Source organism: Monodon monoceros, unplaced genomic scaffold (assembly GCF_005190385.1).
Source record: "Monodon monoceros isolate NGI ecotype Baffin Bay Population unplaced genomic scaffold, NGI_Narwhal_1 Super_Scaffold_11, whole genome shotgun sequence".
Classification (NCBI taxonomy): Eukaryota; Metazoa; Chordata; class Mammalia; order Artiodactyla; family Monodontidae; genus Monodon; species Monodon monoceros.
In genome coordinates, this window is record NW_021703767.1 from 48,767,636 (window position 1) to 48,786,304 (window position 18,669).

At 38.4% G+C, this 18,669-nt stretch overlaps 1 protein-coding gene across 24 annotated transcripts in view; it reads right to left on the reverse strand.

Moving 5' to 3' along the window:
* SENP7 (SUMO specific peptidase 7) overlaps positions 1-18,669 on the reverse strand; it is a 170,844-nt gene that overhangs the window by 38,201 nt on the left and 113,974 nt on the right. For 23 of the 24 annotated variants that reach the window (XM_029213805.1, XM_029213804.1, XM_029213818.1 and 20 more), the window contains one exon: positions 16,738-16,853. In XM_029213805.1, the coding sequence (XP_029069638.1) occupies positions 16,738-16,853 (116 nt within the window). Of the gene's footprint in view, positions 1-16,732; positions 16,854-18,669 lie in introns of those variants that run through there. The other variant, XM_029213822.1, reaches the window with a different exon arrangement.

The following is an 18,669-nucleotide window of genomic DNA, read 5'->3' on the forward strand; positions in this document are numbered from 1 at the left end:
CTGAGGGTTATCTTAACTAACTGCAGGTTATCCTGAATTATTTTGCTCTCTGAATCTACACCATACAAGTACCAACTCAGAGTTCACACAAAGCAAGTCCCAAAGCAGCTTGCTTGAATTCATAACTTAAAGTCTATGTAACACTGAATGGCCTGACCTCTCCATTCACTCAAAGTTCTTCAACACTATACACCTTCTCTTCAAACTATTCTTGCTCTTACTCTAGCTTTATAAACATCTAAAGACTAACATTCATAATTTCTCTTTGTCTTTGTTTAAAAGGCAGGCATGGGGACGGGACTGAGGGCAAAAACTCCAAGACAGTCTTCCAATTTCCAAAGACAACATTCTTAACTCCCTCCCCCCAGGAAAATAAACTACCCCCAAATTATCAACACAGTATTTTGAAAAGCACAATAAATTTTATTTGTAATTCTGTAAACTGTAATGGCAGTCAAAGACAATTTCTACTTATTAATACCATATCAAGTTATAACTTCTAAACATAAATGCTACAGAAAAAACTGAAGAGGGATTACCTCAAGATGGCAAAGTAGAAGGACACGAGTGCATCCCCTTTTTATGAAAACACCAAAATCACAACTAACTGCTGAACAACCAGGGACAAAAAAACGCTGGAACCTACCAAAAACAGAATACCCTACATCCAAAGACAAAGAGGAGGCCACAGCAAGATGGTAGGAGGGACGCAACAGGAATAAACTCAAATCCTATAACCGCCAAGTGGGAGACAGAAAAGTGGAAAACAATTATACCACAGAAGTTATCCCACAGGAGTGAAAGTTCCGAGCCCCACATCAGGCTTCAGCCTGGGGGTCCAACAACAGAAGGAGAAGTCCCCAGAGAATCTAGCTTTAAAGGCTAGTGGGGTTTGATCAAAGGATGTCCACAGGACTGGGAAAAACAGAAACTCCACTCTTGGAGAGCACACACAAAGTCTCGTGCACACCAGGACCCAGGGAAAAAAGGAGTGACGCCGTAAGATACTGGGCCAGACCTCCCTGCTATTACTGAAGGGTCTCCTGTGGAGGCAGATGGTGGCTGGGGAGGACACAGGAACCAGCAGTTCTGGGAAGTATCCACTGGCGGAAGCCCACCCGGAGGCCGCCATTAGCCCTACTAAACAGCTTGTAGGCTCCAGTACTGGATCACCTCAGGCCAAACAACCAAAAGGGTGAGAACCCAGCCCCACCCATCATCAGACAAGTGCATTAAAGTTTTACTGAGGGCTAGGGGGAAGGTGGCAGAAGAATAAGACACGGAGATCACCTTCGTCCCCACAGATACATCAGAAATACATCTACACGTGGAACAACTCCTACAGAACACCTACTGAGTGCTGGCAGGAGACCTCAGACCTCCCAAAAGGCAAGAAACTCCCCACGTACCTGGATAGGGCAAAAGAAAAAAGAATAAACAGAGACAAAGGACGGGACCTGCACAAGTGGGAAGGAGCTGTGAAGGAAGAAAGGTTTCCACACACTAGGTAGCCCCTTCGCGGACGGAGGCTGCGGGTGGAAGAGGGGGGAAACTTCGGACCCACGGAGCAGAGCACAGCAACAGGGATGCGGAGGGCAAAGCGGAGAGATTCCCGCACAGAGGATCGGTGCCGACCGGCACTCACCAGCCTGAGAGCCTTGTCTGCTCACCCGCTGGGGCGGGGCGGGGCAGGGCGGGGCGGGGAGCTGAGGCTCGGGCTTCTGTGATAACAGGGAGAGGGCTGGCAGTGTGAACACAGCCTGCAGGGGGTTAGTGCACCACTGCTGGCCGGGAGGGAGTCGGGGAAAAGTCTGGACCTGCCGAAGAGGCAAGAGACTTTCTCTTCCCTCTTTGTTTCCCGGTGCGTGAGGAGAGGGGATTAACAGCGCTGCTTAAAAGAGCTCCAGAGACAGGCGCGAGCCGCAGCTAACAGCGCGGACCCCAGAGACGGGCATGAGACGCTAAGGCTGCGGCTGCCGCCACCAAGAGGCCTGTGTGCGAGCACAGGTCACTATCCACACCTCCCCTTCCGGGAGCCTGTGCAGCCCACCACTGCCAGGGTCCTGGGATCCAGGGACAACTTCCCCGGGAAAACGCACAGCGCATCTAAGGCTGGTTCAACGTCACGCCAGCCTCTGCCGCTGCAGGGTCGCCCCGCATCCGTGACCCTCCCTCCCCCCAGCCTGAGTGAGCCACAGCCCCCGAATCAGCTGCTCTTTTAACCCCATCCTGTCTGAGGGAAGAACAGACGCCCTCCGGCGACGTACACGCATAGGCGGGCCAAATCCAAAGTTGAGCCCCGGGAGCTATGCAAACAAAGAAGAGAAAGGGAAATGTCTCGCAGCAGCCTTAGGAGCAGTGGATTAAATCTCCACAATCAACTTGATGTACCCTGCATCTGTGGAATACATAAATAGAAAATGAATCATCCCGAATTGAGGAGCTGGACTTTGAGAGCAAGATTTATTATATTTTCCCCTTTTCCTCTTTTTGTGACCACGTGGATAAAAGGCTCTTGGTGCTGCAGCCAGGGCTCAGTGCTGTCCCTCTGAGGTGGGAGAGCGAACTTCAGGACACTGGTCCACAAGAGACCTCCCAGCTCCACATAATATCACATGGTGAAAATCTCCCAGAGATATCCATCTCAACACCAGCACCAAGCTTCACTCAACGACCAGCAAGCTACAGTGCTGGACACCCTATGCCAAAAAACTAGCAAGACAGGAACACAACCCCACCCATTAGCAGAGAGGCTGCCTAAAATCATAATAAGTCCACAGACACCCCAAAACACACCACCAGGTGTGGACCTGCCCACCAGAAAGACAAGATCCAGCCTCATGCACTAGAACACAGGCACTAGTCCCCTCCACCAGGAAGCCTACACAACCCACTGAACCACCTTAGCCACTGGGGACAGACACCAAAAACAATGGGAACTACAAAACTGCAGCCTGCAAAAAGGAGACCCCAAACACAGTAACATAATCAAAATGAGAAGAGACAAAAACACACAGCAGATGAAGGAGCAAGATAAAACCCCACCAGACCTAACAATGAAGAGGAAATAGGCAGTCTACCTGAAAAATAATTCAGAATAATGATAGTAAAGATGATTCAAAATCTTGGAAATAGAATAGACAAAATACAAGAAACATTTAACAAGGACCCAGAAGAACTAAAGATGAAACAAGCAATGATGAACAACACAATAAATGAAATTAAAAATACTCTAGAAGGGATCAATAGCAAAATAACTGAGACAGAAGAACAGATAAGTGACCTGGAAGACAAAATAGTGGAAATAACTACTGCAGAGCAGAATAAAGAAAAAAGAATCAAAAGAACTGAGGACAGTCTCAGAGACCTCTGGAACAACATTAAACGCACCAACATTCGAATTATAGGGGTCCCAGAAGAAGAAGAGAAAAAGAAAGGGACTGAGAAAACATTTTAAGAGATTATAGTTAAGAACTTCCCTAATATGAGAAAGGAAATAATTAATCAACTCCAAGAAGCACAGAGAGTCCCATACAGGATACATCAAAGGAGAAACACGCCAAGACATGTATTAATCAAACTGTAAAAAATTAAATAAAAGAAAACACATTAAAAGCAGCAAGGGAAAAATAACAAATAACACACAAGGGAATCCCCATAAGGTAAACAGCTGATCTCTCAGCAGAAACTCTGCAAGCCAGAAGGGAGAGGCAGGACATATTGAAAGTGATGAAGGAGAAAAACCTACAACCAAGATTACTCTACCCAGCAAGGATCTCATTCAGTTTTGATGGAGAAATTAAAACCTTTACAGACAAGCAAAAGCTGAGAGAGTTCACCACCCCCAAACCAGCTTTACAACAAATGCTAAAGGAACTTCTCTAGGCAAGGAACACAAGAGAAGGAAAAGACCTACAATAGCAAACCCAAAACAATTAAGAAAATGGGAATAGAAACATATATATCGATAATTACCTTAAATGTAAATGGATTAAATGCTCGCACCAAAACACACAGACTGGCTGAATGGATACAAAAACAAGACCCATATATATGCTGTCTACAAGAGACCCACTTCAGACCCAGGGATACATACAGACTGAAAGTGAGGGGATGGAAAAAGATATTCCATGCAAATGGAAATCAACAGATAGCTGGAGTAGCAATTCTCATATCAGACAAAGTCGACTTTAAAATAAAGACTATTACAAGAGACAAAGAAGGACACTACATAATGATCAAGGGATCGATCCAAGAAGAAGATATAGCAATTGTAAATATTTATACACCCAACATAGGAGCACCTCAATACATAAGGCAAATACCAACAGCCATAAAAGGGGAAATCGATAGTAACAGATTCATAGTAGAGGACTTTAACACCTCACTTTCACCAATGGACGGATCATCCAAAATGAAATAAGGAAACACAAGCTTTAAATGATACATTAAACAACATGGAATTAATTGATATTTATAGGATATTCCATCCAAAAACAACAGAATACACATTTTTCTCAAGTGCTCATGGAACATTCTCCAGGATAAATCATATCTTGGGTCACAAATCAAGCCCTGGTAAATTTAAGAAAACTGAAATGTATCAAGTATCTTTTCCGACCAAAACGCGATAAGACTAGATATCAATTACAGGAAAAGATCTGTAAAAAACACAAACACATGGAGGCTAAACAATACACTACTTAATGACAAAGTGATCACTGAAGAAAGCAAAGAGGAAATCAAAAAAAACCTAGAAACAAATGACAATGGAGACAAAACGAACCAAAACGTATGTGAGGCAGCAAAAGCAGTTCTAAGAAGGAAGTTTATAGCAATACAATCCTACCTTAAGAAACAGGAAACAACTCGAATAAACAACCTCACCTTGCACCTAAAACAATGAGAGAAAGAAGAACAAAACAAACCCCAAAGTTAGCAGAAGGAAAGAAATCATACAGATCAGATCAGAAATAAATGAAAAAGAAATGAAGAAAATGATAGCAAACTAAAAGCTGGTTCTTTGAGAGATAAACAAAATTGATAAACCATTAGCCAGACTCATTAAGAAAAAAAGGGAGAAGACTCAAATCAATAGAATTAGAAATGAAAATGGAAAACTAACAACTGACACTGCAGAAACACAAAAGATCATGAGAGATTACTACAAGCAACTCTATGCCAATAAAATGGACAACCTGGAAGAAATGGACACATTCTTAGAAATGCATAACCTGCCAAGACTGAATCAGAAAGAAATAGAAAATATGAACAGACCAATCACAAGCACCGAAACTGAAACTGTGATAAAAATCTTCCAACAAACAAAAGCCGAGGACCAGATGGCTTCACAGGCGAATTCTATCAAACATTTAGAGAAGAGCTAACACCTATCCTTCTCAAACTCTTCCAAAATATAACAGATGGAGGAACACTCCCAAACTCATTCTACGAGGCCACCATCACCCTGATACCAAAACCAGAAAACGATGTCACAAAGAAAGAAAACTACAGGCCAATATCACTGATGAACATAGATGCAAAAATCCTCAACAAAATACTAGCAAACAGAATCCAACAGCACATTAAAAGGATCATACACCATGATCAAGTGGGGTTTATCCCAGGAATGCAAGGATTCTTCAATATACGCAAATCAATCAACATGATACACCATATTAACAAAGTGAAGGAGAAAAACCATATGATCATCTCAACAGATGCAGAGAAAGCTTTCGACAAAATTCAACACCCATTTATGATAAAAACCCTCCAGAAAGTAGGCATAGAAGGAACTTTCCTCAACATAATAAAGGCCATATATGACAAACCCACAGCCAACATCGTCCTCAATGGTGAAAAACTGAAACCACTTCCACTAAGATCAGGAACAAGACAAGGTTGCCCACTCTCACCACTCTTATTCAACATAGTTTTGGAAGTTTTAGCCACAGCAGTCAGAGAAGAAAAGGAAATAAAAGGAATCCAAATCAGAAAAGAAGAAGTAAAGCTGTCACTGTTTGCAGATGACATGATACTATACATAGAAAATCTGAAAGATGCTACGAAAAAACTACTAGAGCTAATCAATGAATTTGGTAAAGTAGCAGGATACAAAATTAATGCACAGAAATCTCTGGCATTCCTATACACTAATGATGAAAATCCTGAAACTGAAATTAAGAAAACAATCCCATTTACCACTGCAAGAAAAATAATAAAATTTCTGGGAATAAACCTACCTAACAAGACAAAAGACCTGTATGCAGAAAATTATAAGATACTGATGAAAGAAATTAAAGATAATACAAACAGATGGAGAGATATACCATGTTCTTGGATTCGAAGAATCAACATTGTGAAAATGACTCTACTACCCAAGCAATCTACAGATTCAATGCAATCCCTATCAAACTACCACTGGCATTTTTCTCAGAACTAGAACAAAAAATTTCACAATTTGTATGGAAACACAAAAGACCGCGAATAGCCAAAGCAATCTTGAGAATGAGAAACGGAGCTGGAGGAGTCAGGCTCCTTCACTTCAGACTATACTACAAAGCTACAGTAATCAAGACAGTATGGTACTAGCACAAAAACAGAAATATAGATCAAGGGACCAGGATAGAAAGCCCAGAGATAAACCCACGCACATATGGTCACCTTATCTTTGATAAACGAGGCAGGAATGTACAGTGGAGAAAGGACAGCCTCTTCAATAAGTGGTGCTGGGGAAAGTGGACAGGTACATGTAAAAGTATGAGATTAGATCACTCCCTAATACCATACACAAAAATAAGCTCAAAATGGATTAAAGACCTAAATGTAAGGCCAGAAACTATCAAACTCTTAGAGGAAAACATAGGCAGAACACTCTATGACATAAATCACAGCAAGATCCTTTTTGACCCACCTCCTAGAGAAATGGAAATAAAAACAAAAATAAACAAATGGGACCTAATGAAACTCCAAAGCTTTTGCACAGCAAAGGAAACCATAAACAAGACCAAAAGACAACCCTCAGAATGGGAGAAAATATTTGCAAATGAAGCAACTGACAAAGGATTAATCTCCAAAATTTACAAGCAGCTCATGCAGCTCAATAACAAAAAAACAAACAACCCAATCCAGAAATGGGCAGAAGACCTAAATAGACATTTCTCCAAAGAAGATATACAGAGTGCCAACAAACACACGAAAGGATGTTCAACATCATTAATCATTAGAGAAATGCAAACCAGAACTACAATGAGATATCATCTCACACCGGTCAGAATGGCCATCATCAAAAAATCTAGAAACAATAAATGCTGGAGAGGGTGTGGAGAAAAGGGAACACCCTTGCACTGCTGGTGGGAATGTGAATTGGTACAGCCACTATGGAGAGATTCCTTAAAAAACTACAAATAGAACTACCATATGACCCAGCAATCCCACTACTGGGCATGTAGCCTGAGAAAACCATTATTCAAAAAGAGTCATGTACCAAAATGTTCATTGCAGGTTTGTTTACAATAGCCAGGAGATGGAAGCAACCTCAGTGTCCATCATCCGATGAATGGATAAAGAAGATGTGGCACATATATACAATGGAATATTACTCAGCCATAAAAAGAAACGAAATTGAGTTATTTGTAGTGAGGTGGATGGACCTAGAGTTTGTCATACAGAGTGAAGTAAGTCAGAATGAGAAAGACAAATACCATATGCTAACACATATATGTGGAACCTAAGGAAAAAAAAAATGTCATGAAGAACCTCGGGGAATAAAGACACCGACCTACTAGAGAATGGACTTGAGGATACGGGGAGGGGGAAGGGTAAGCTGTGACAAAGTGAGAGAGTGGCATGGACATATATACACTATCAAATGTAAAATAGCTAGTGGGAAGCAGCCGTATAGCACAGGGAGATCAGCTCGGTGCTTTGTGACCACCTAGAGGGGTGAGATAGGGAGGGGGGGAGGGAGGGAGATGCAAGAGGGAAGAGATATGGGAACATATGTATATGTATAACTGATTCACTTTCTTATAAAGCAGAAACTAACACACCACTGTAAAGCAATTATACTCCAATAAAGATGTAAAAGAAAAGAAAAAAGTTTTACTGAGCACAACCCTGCCCACCAGAAGGATGAGTCCCACCTCCACCCACCACCAGTCCCTCCCATCAGGAAGCTTGTCGAACCCTCTTAAATAGCCTCACCCACCAGAGGGCCGACAGTAGAAGCAAGAAGAACTACAATCCTGCAGCCTGCCAAACGAAATCTACAATCACAGAAAATTAGACAAAATAAGGACTTCCCTGGTGGCGCAGTGGTAAAGAATCCACCTGCCAATGCAGGGGAATGGGTTCGAGCCCTGGTCTGGGAAGATCCCACATGCCACTAAACCCGTGTGCCACAACTATTGAGCCTACACTTAGAGCCCATGAGCCACAACTACTGAGCCCGTATGCCAAAACTACTGAAACCCATACAGCTAGAGCCCATGCTCCGCAACAAGAGAAGCCACCGCAATGGGAAGCCCATGTACCATAACGAAGAGTAGCCCCCCTTCGCCCCAACTAGAAAAAGCCTGTGCGCAGCAACAAGGAATGAATGCAGCCATGAATAAATAAATACATAAATAAATAAATTTAGTTTTAAGAAAGAAAGTTAGACAAAATGAAATGGCAGAAGTATATTTCCCAGATGAAGGAACAAGATAAAACCTCAGAAAAGCAACTGAAGTGGAGATAAAAAACCTTTCAGAAAAAGAATTCAGAATAATGATACTGAAGAAGATGCAGCATCAAGGAAAAAGAATGGAGACAAGGATGGAGAAGATGCAAGAAGTGTTTAACAAAGACGTAGAAGAACTAAAGAACAAACAACAGAGGTGAACAATACAATAACTGAAATGAAAAATACACTAGAAGGAATCAATAGCAGAATAACTGAGGAGATAACAGAAGAACAAATAAGTGACCTGGAAGACAAAACGGTGGAAATCACTGCCACGGAACAGAATAAAGAAAAAAGAATGAAAATAAATGACAGTCTAAGAGACCTCTGGGACAACATTAAACACACCAACATTCACATTATAGGGTTCCCAGAAGGAGAAGAGAGACAGAAAGGACCTGAGAAATAATTTGAAGAGATAATTGCTGAAAAATTCCCTAACATGGGAAAGGAAACATTCACCCAAGTCCAGGAAGAGCAGAGAGTCCCAGGCAGGATAAACCAAGAAGAAACACACTGAGACACATAGTAATCAAACTGAAAAGAATTAAAGATAAAGAAAAAAATATTAAAAGTAACAAGGGAAAAATGAGAAGTAACATACAAGGGAAATACCATAAGGTTATCAGCTGACTTTTCAGCTGAAACTCTACAGGCCAGAAGGGAGTGGCACGATATATTAAAAGTGATGAAAGGGGAAGAACCTTCAACTAAGAATATTCTACCCAGCAAGACTCTCATTCAAAAGCTTCACAGACAAGCAAAAGCTAAGACAGTTCAGCACCACCAGACCAACTTTGCAACAAATGCTAAAGAAACTTATCTAGGCAGGAAAGAGACCAGCAATTTAAAACAACCTTGTACATATACAGACTACTATATCAAAACCTCACGGGAATAGCAAACCCAAAAACTACAATAGATACACTCACACACACACACAAAGAAAAAGAAAAAGCAACCCAAACACAACACTAAAGATGGTCATCCAACCAGAGGAAAAAAGAATAAGAGAGGAAGGGAAGAAAAAAGACCTACAAAAACAAACCCAAAACAATTAAGAAAGTGGCAATAGGAACTTACATATCGATAATTACCTTAAATGTAAAAGGATTAAATGCTCCAATCAAAAGACATAAAGACTGGCTGAATGGATACAAAAGCAAGACCCATACATATGCTGTCTGCAAGAGACCCACTTCAGACCTAGGGACACATACAGACTGAAAGTGAGAGGATGGAAAAAGGTATTCGATGCAAATGGAGATCAAAGAAAGCTGCAGTAGCAATACTAATACTAGACAAAGTAGACTTTAAAATAAAGACTGTTAGGGGCTTCCCTGGTGGCGCAGTAGTTAAGAGTCTGCCTGGATGCAGGGGACACGGGTTTGTGCCCCGGTCCGGGAGGATCCCACATGCCGTGGAGCGGCTGGGCCCGTGAGCCATGGCCACTGAGCCTGCGCATCTGGAGCCTGTGCTCTGCAACGGGAGAGGCCACAACAGTGGGAGGCCCACGTACCACAAATAAATAAATAAATAAATAAAAAATAAAGACTGTTATAAGAGACAAAGAAGGACACTACATAATGATCAAGGGATCAACCCAAGAAGAAGATATAACAATTATAAATATATATGCACCCAACATAGGAGCACCTCAAAATGTAAGGCAAATGCTAACAGCCATGAAAGGGAAAATGACAGTAACACAATAATACTGAGGACTTTAACACTCCACTTTCATCAATGGACACATCATCCAGACAGAAAATCAATAAGGAAATACAGTCCTTAAATGACACATTAGACCAGATGGACTTAACTGATATTTATAAAGCATTCTACCCAAAAGCAACAGAATACCCATTCTTCTCATGTGCACATGGAATGTTCTCCAGGACTGACCACATGCTGGGCCACAGAGAGCCTTGGTAAATTTAAGAAAATTGAAATCATATCAAGCATCTTTTCCAACCACAACACTATGAGATCAGAAGTAAATTACAACACAAAAACTGCAGGGAATTCCCTGGTGGCACCATGGATAAGAACCCGCATGCCAATGCAAGGGACATGGGTTCCAGCCCTGGTCCAGGAAGATCCCACATGCTGCGGAGCAACTAAGCCCACATGCCACAACTACTGAGCCTGCATTCTAGAGCCCACGAGCCACAACTACTGAGCCTGGGTGCAACAACTACTAAAGCCCATGCACATAGAGCCCGTGCTCCACAACAAGAGAAGCCACTGCAATGAGAAGCCCACACACCACAATGAAGAGTAGCCCCCGCTTGCCACAACTAGAGAAAGCCGGTGTGCAGCAACGAAAACCCAACACAGCCAAAAATAAATTAATTAATTAAAAAAGAAGAAAAAAGAAAAAGAAAAAAACTGTCAAAAACACAAACACATAGAGGCTAAACAATATGCTACTAAACAACCAATGGATCACTGACGAAATCAAAAAATACCTAGAGACAAATGAAAACAAAGCACAATGATCCAAAACCTATGGGATGCAGCAAAAGCTGTGCTAAGAAGGAAGTTTATAGCAATACAAGTTTACCTCAGGAAACAAGAAAAATCTCAAATGAACAACCTAACCTTACACCTAAAGCAACTGGAGAAAGAAGAAAAAGCAAAACCTAAAGCTAGTAGAAGGAAAGAAATCATAAAGACCAGAGCAGAAAAAAATGAAACAGAGACAAAGAAAACAATAGCAAAGATCAATGAAACTAAAAGCTGGTTCTTTGAGAAGATAAACAAAATTAATAAACCTTTAGCCAGACTCATCAAGAAAAAAAGAGAGGATTCAAACCAATAAAATTAGAAATGAAAAAGGAGAAGTTACAACTGACACTACAGAAATACAAAGGATCATAAGAGAGCATCTATAGGGCAATAAAATGGACAACCTGAAAGAAATGGACAAATTCTTAGAAAGGTACACTCTCCCAAGACAGAACCAGGAAGAAACAGAAATTATGAACAGACCAATCACAAGTAATGAAATTCAAACTGTGATTTTAAAACTCCCAACAAACAAAAGTTCAGGACCAGATGGCTTCACAGGCGAATTCTATTCAACATTTAGAGAAGAGCTAACAGCTATGCTTATGAAATTGTTCCAAAAAATTGCAGAGGAAGGAAAACTCCCAAATTCATTATGTTACCAAAACCAGACAAAGATACTACAAAAAAAAAAAAGAAAATTACAGGCCAATATCACTGATGAATATAGATGCAAAAATCCTCAACAGAATACTAGCAATCCAAATCCAACAACACATTAAAAGGATCATACACCATGATCAAGTGGGATTTATCCCAGGGATGGAAGGATTTTTCAATTCCTGCAAATCAGTCAATATGACACACCACATTAACAAATTGAAGAAAAAAAATCATATGATCATCTCAATAGATGGCGAAAAAGCTTTTGACAAAATTCAGCACCCATTTATGATAAAAACTCTCCAAAAAGTGGGCATAGAGGGAACATACCTCAACATAATAAAGGCCATATATGACAAACCTACAGCTAACATCATACTCAACAGTGAAAAGATAAAAGCATTTCCTCAAAGATCAGGAACAAGACAAGGATGTCCACTCTTGCCACTTTCAACATAGTTTTCAAAGTTCTAGCTACAGCAATCAGAAAAGAAAAAGAAATAAAAGGAATCCAAATTGGAAAAGAAGTTAAATTTTCAGTTTGCAGATGACATGATACTATACATAGAAAATCCTAAAGACACTACCAGAAAACTACTAGAGCTCATCAATGAATTTGATAAAGTTGCAGGTTACAAAATTAATACACAAAAATCTGTTACATTTCTATACATTAACAACGAAAGATCAGAAAGAGAAATTCAAGAAACAATCCCATTTACCATCACATCAAAAAGAATAAAACACCTAGGAACAAACCTACCTAAGAAGACAAAAGATCTGTACTCCAAAAACTATAAGACACTGATGAAAGAAATCAAAGACGACATGAACAGATGGAAAGATATACCATGTCCTTGGATTGGAAGAATCAATATTGTCAAAATGATTATACTAACCAAGGCAATCTATAGATTCAATGCAATCCCTATCAAATTACCAATGGCATTTTTCACATAACTAGAACAAAAAAATCTTAAAATTTGTATGGAGACACAAAAGACCCAGAATAGCCAAAGCAATCTTGAGAAAGAAAAGTGGAGCTGGAGGAATCAGGCTCCCTGACTTCAGACTACACTACAAAGCTATAGTCATCAAAACAGTATTGTACTAGCACAAAAATAGAAATACAGATCAATGGAATAGGATAGAAAGCCCAGAAATAAACCCATGCACCTATGGTCAATTAATCCATGACAAAGGAGGTAAGACTATATAATGGAGGAAACACAGTCTCTTCAATAAATGGTGGTAGGAAAACTGGACAGCTACATGTTAAAAAAATTAAATTACAATATTCTTTAACACCATACACAAAAATAAACTCAAAATGGATTAAAGACCTAAATGTGAGACTGGACACTATAAAAACTCTTAGAGGAAAACAAAGGATGAACACTCTCAGACATAAATCACAGCAGTATCTTTTTCGATCTGTCTCCCAGAGTAATGGAAATAAAAACAAAAATAAACAAATGAGACCTAATCAAACTCAAAAGTTTTTGCACAGCAAAGGAAACCAAAAACAAGACGAAAAGACAACCCTCAGAATGGGAGAAAATATTTGCACATGATGTGACCAACAAGGGATTAGACTCCAAAATTTACAAACAGCTCATGTGGCTTAATATCATCAAAACAAACAACCCAATCAAAAATGGGCAGAAGACCTAAATAGACATTTCTCAAGAAGACATACAGATAGGCAAGAGCCACATGAAAAGATGTTCAACATTGATAATTATTACAGAAATGCAAATTAAAAGTACAATGAGATGTCACCTCACACCAGTCAGAATGGCAATCATGAAAAAATCCACAAACAATAAATGCTGGAGAGGGTGTGGAGAGAAGGGAACCCTCCTACACTATTGGTGTGAATGTAAATTGGTGCAGCCACTATGGCGACAGTATGGAAATTCCCTAAGAAACCAAAAATAGAGCTACCATATAGTCCTGCAATCCCACTCCTGGGCATATACCCAGAGTAAAACATGGTCCAAAAGGATATATGCACCCCAATATTCATTACAGCGCTGTTTACAATAGCCAAGACACAGAAACAACCTAAATGTCCATCGACAGAAAAATGGATAAAGAAGATGTGGTACATGTATGCAATGGAATACTACTCAGCCATTAAAAAGAATGAAGTAATTGCCATTCACAGCAACATGGATGGACCTAGAGACTGTCATACTGAGTGAAGTAAGTCAGACAGAGAAAGAGAAATATGGTATGATATCGCTTATATGCAGAATCTAAAAAAAAAAAAAGTTACAAATGAACTTATTTACAGAACAGAAACGGACTCACAGACTTTGAGAACAAACTTACGGTTACCGGGGGGAAGGGTGTGGGTCGGGGGACAGTTAGGGAGTGTGGGACTGACATGTACACACTGCTGTATTTAAAATGGATAACCAACAAGGACCTACTGTACAGCACAGGGAACTCTCCTCAATATTCTGTAACAACCTAATTGGGAAAAGAATTTGAAAAATAATAGATACATGTATACGTATAACTGTACCACTTTGTTGCATAACTGAAACTAACACAACATTGTTAATCAACTATAATAAATATAAAGCTGAAAGTTAAAAAAAAACTGATGAAAGAAATAGGGCTTGAAAAAAACTCTATTATACAGGAGTTTTCCTTCTAACAGTTTACTAATTGCACATCAGCCAAGACTATCACATTGGAAACAGGGATAAATTTATTAGGTAGAGCTAGACATTGTAAAAACAAGACTCTACCTGATAACAAATACAATTTTACTTGCAAATATTATTAGCATATAAAATTAAAGAGGTAACAAATTCTTATAAAAATAAGATGTTAAATATTTCCAATGTATTATATTCAAAAAAGCAAATGCTACAAGGCAAACAATGTACTACAAAAGAAAAGTACATCTAGTGTGGGGAATATATCAATAACTGTAATATCTTTGTATGGTGACAGATCATAACTAGACTTATCATGGTGATCATTTTGAAATGTATAGAAATATTGAATTACCATGTCATGTAACAGGAACTAACATAATGCTGTAGGTCAATTATAATTCAAAAACAAAGAAACTCAGAAAAAGAGATAATATTTGTGGTTATCAGAGGCAGGGGGAGGCAGAATTGCAAGACGGCAGTCGACATGTACAAACTTCCTGTTATAAGATAAATAAGTTCTAGGGATGTAATGTATAACATGATAAATATAATTAACACTGCTGTGTGTTATACAGGAAAGTTGTTAAGAGAGTAAATCCTAAGAGCTCTCATCACAAGGAAAATTTTTTTTCTATTTAATTCTGTATCTATATGAGAAGATGGATGTTCACTAAATTCATTGTGATAATCATTTCATGATGTACATAAGTAAAATCATTACGCTGTACACCTTAAACTTATACAGTGCTGTCAATTATATCTCAAAAAAACTGGAAGTTTACAATGGTATACCTGGGATTTAATTCAGAACTCTCATTAATTTATGGGCTCACGTCAAACAATTGGTATTAGACACAATTATCTATAGGATGAAAATACGGTGAGTTTCAATAAAGTTTCAATAACTAATTTTCTTAAAAACACTTTACTTAAGAGGAGACCCTTCAGGGATACTAAGAAACTATAAAGTGTTTCTTTTATCGTGCATTTTTTTCCCTGCTGTAAGTCTAAAATTCCACGTGACTTTAAAGGAATACTGAAGGGCACAAATTAGAAAACTTTTTATTTAACTATTCCTACTCTACCCAGGAAAGCAATGAAGGTTTAACAGTGTCTTGATAGTATCTGATTGAGGCCACTTGTACAAATATAAGCCCACTTACACTTTTATACTGTAATTAAAGATAATTATTTCTGGGAAAAGGACAATTTGTAAAAAAAAAAAAAAAGTCTTTCATTATATGCAGATAGTACCTAGTGACCAATTGAAAGATTATGTCTACAGAGTCACAATACTTTAGAGATTGCCCTCATAAGAGTTGCAGCTGGTTTCTTGTATACATCAAAGATATCAGTCTAGTTTCCTTTTAGGTTTTCCTCCTCTATGAAAAAGACTATTTAAAATGTGAAAACAGCTGTGTTCCAAATGAAGTACAAAGAATTTTTACACAGTGTCAGTGAAGGACCCCGTTTCTTGTGAATAATTTATAAAATCATTCAGAAAACAAAATACCTCAACTAGTTTGAAGCTATTAATAATCCAAGAGACCCTTGAAGATGTTAGTTTCACATTTGACTAATGTATAAATTTGTTTTGGTGAAAGCTTTTATAAATTATTTTAAGATCTTTATAAGAAGAGACAAAAAGGAGAAAAGAAGTCAGTTCATTAACCCGACAGGCAAGGAGGCCTACAGTGAATTTTCAGAAGTCTGGGATGTATTTACCTTTAAATTTGGGCTAATAGTGGCTTGTATTGGCATCCTCCTAGAGTCGAGAGAAATCCTAATGAATAAAGAATGTATTTCATAGTAGGAGGATAGACAGTGGGAAGCTAATAATAATAATCAAGTTAGCAGTAATATCACTTACTAGACATATCCATGGGAGTGACATTTAGAAAGAGTCAAACTAACATTATAACTTTATACCTGTATGCCCAGCCCCAACAAAAAAAAAGGAAAGAAAATAATAATATTCAAATTTAACTTCTGGATTTTGTAAACAAATCAGGAGATGTATACAAATGGTAAATTTAGCAATTTTCTTTGTGTCACTAAAAAATCTCTTTACTTTCATGTATAAATAAAGTTAGTTAAAAAAATATTATTAAAAATGCAACAGACAAAAATTCAATTGGCAACAGTTTTCTGAGGTTCACTAACCTTTAGGTTGAGTATCAGACATTACAAGTGAAATGCTATCATCATCTCTTCGCTTTTCTTTAGTATGTGCAGCCTGCTTTGCATAATTATTGTCTGTCTGACTTGGTTGTGAACTCCTGCAAAACAAAATAATATTATACTCAATTCTTCTGAACACAAATGAATTTAGAAGCCAGCTGACATATATTCACGATAAAAATAACAGGTTACAAATGGTGTCCTATAATATAGCAGAGGATGTGATCTGAACAGTAAAAAGAATATTAAAATATGACTTGAGAAATAAGTTCTCATTCCTGTTCTACCTTTAAGTTCTCCATGTTTCTTTGGAAGGAAAAAAACAAGATAAGCACAACACAGAATTGTGCACATGCAAAATGAGCAAAGAATAATACAAGTATTAAATACATCAAAGAGGTCTAAAAAGTAAAAATTCCACGAACACAAGTACATGATAATCACACTTATGTGTAATCAAAAACTAAGTCAAAGGTAATTGTTAATATGTTTCAAGCATGGTTCACATATCAAAAGTTATGTACAAAATAAAGTTTGGGGCTTCCCTGGTGGCACAGTGGTTGGGAGTCCGCCTGCCAACGCAGGGAACATGGGTTCGTGCCCCGGTCCGGGAAGATCCCACATGCCGCAGAGAGGCTGGGCCCATGAGCCATGGCCACTGAGCCTGCGCATCCGGAGCCTGTGCTCCGCAGCAGGAGAGGCCACAACAGTGAGAGGCCTGCATACAGCAAAAAAATAAAAATTAAAAAAAATTTTAAAAAATAAAGTTTGGAGTGTAGTTACAAATTTTACCTACAGAGAAAATAATTTAAAATATAACCTACTGGTTAAATACATAAAATATAATACTGTGTGAAAAACAAGTTTTGGATGATGAGCATAATATCACTATTAATGAAAACATAATACAATAGTAGTAGGGGATTTCAATACCTCACCCCACTTTCAGTGATCATTAGATCATCCAGACCACACACAAAAAAAAAATCAAAAAGGAAACATTGGATTGAACCATAAACTTGACCAAACAGACCTGACATGCATTTATAAAACATAAACACAGAACATTCTCCATGATAAGTCACATGATAGGCCACAATGCAAGTCTTAGCAAATTTAAGAAGACTAAAATCTGCAAAATATCTTTCCCAACCAAACAGTATAAAATGAGAAATCAATAACAGGAGGAAAGCTGAAAAATTCACAAGTATACGGAGGTTAAACAATATGCTACTGAAAACCAACTGGCTAAAGAAAAAAATCAAAAGGAAGATCAAGAAATATCTTGAAACAAATGAAAATGTGAGCATAAAATGTCAAAATCTATGGAATGTTCTACGAGGGAAGTTAATAGCAATAAATGCCTACATTAAAAAACAAGAAAGAACTCCAATAAACAACCTCAATTTACACCTCTTGGAACTAGAAAAAGAACAAATGAAGCTCAAACTAAGCACAAGGAAAGAAACAACAAAGATCAGAGCAGAAGTAAATAAAATAAAAATAAGAAAAACAACAGAAAAGATAAACAAAACTAAGAGCTAGTTTTTTCAAAAAATAAAGTTGACAAACCTTTAGCTAGACAAACCAAGAAAAAAAAGACTCAAATCAAAACAGATCATCAAGAGACTACAATAAGTAATTATATGCCAACAATATGGATAACCTAAGAGCTGGTTTTCTGGGGGCAAAAAACCTTTTGGCTAGACTAAAGGAAAAAAGAGAAGACTTGTAAATAAAATCATTACAACTGGTAGCACAGAAATATGAATATATAAATATCATATGAATAAAATATGAATATCATAAGTGACTATTACAAACAATTGTACATCAAGTCATATAACCTAGAAGAAATGGACAAATATCTAGAAACATACAACCTACCAAACTGAATCATGAAGAAAAAGAAAA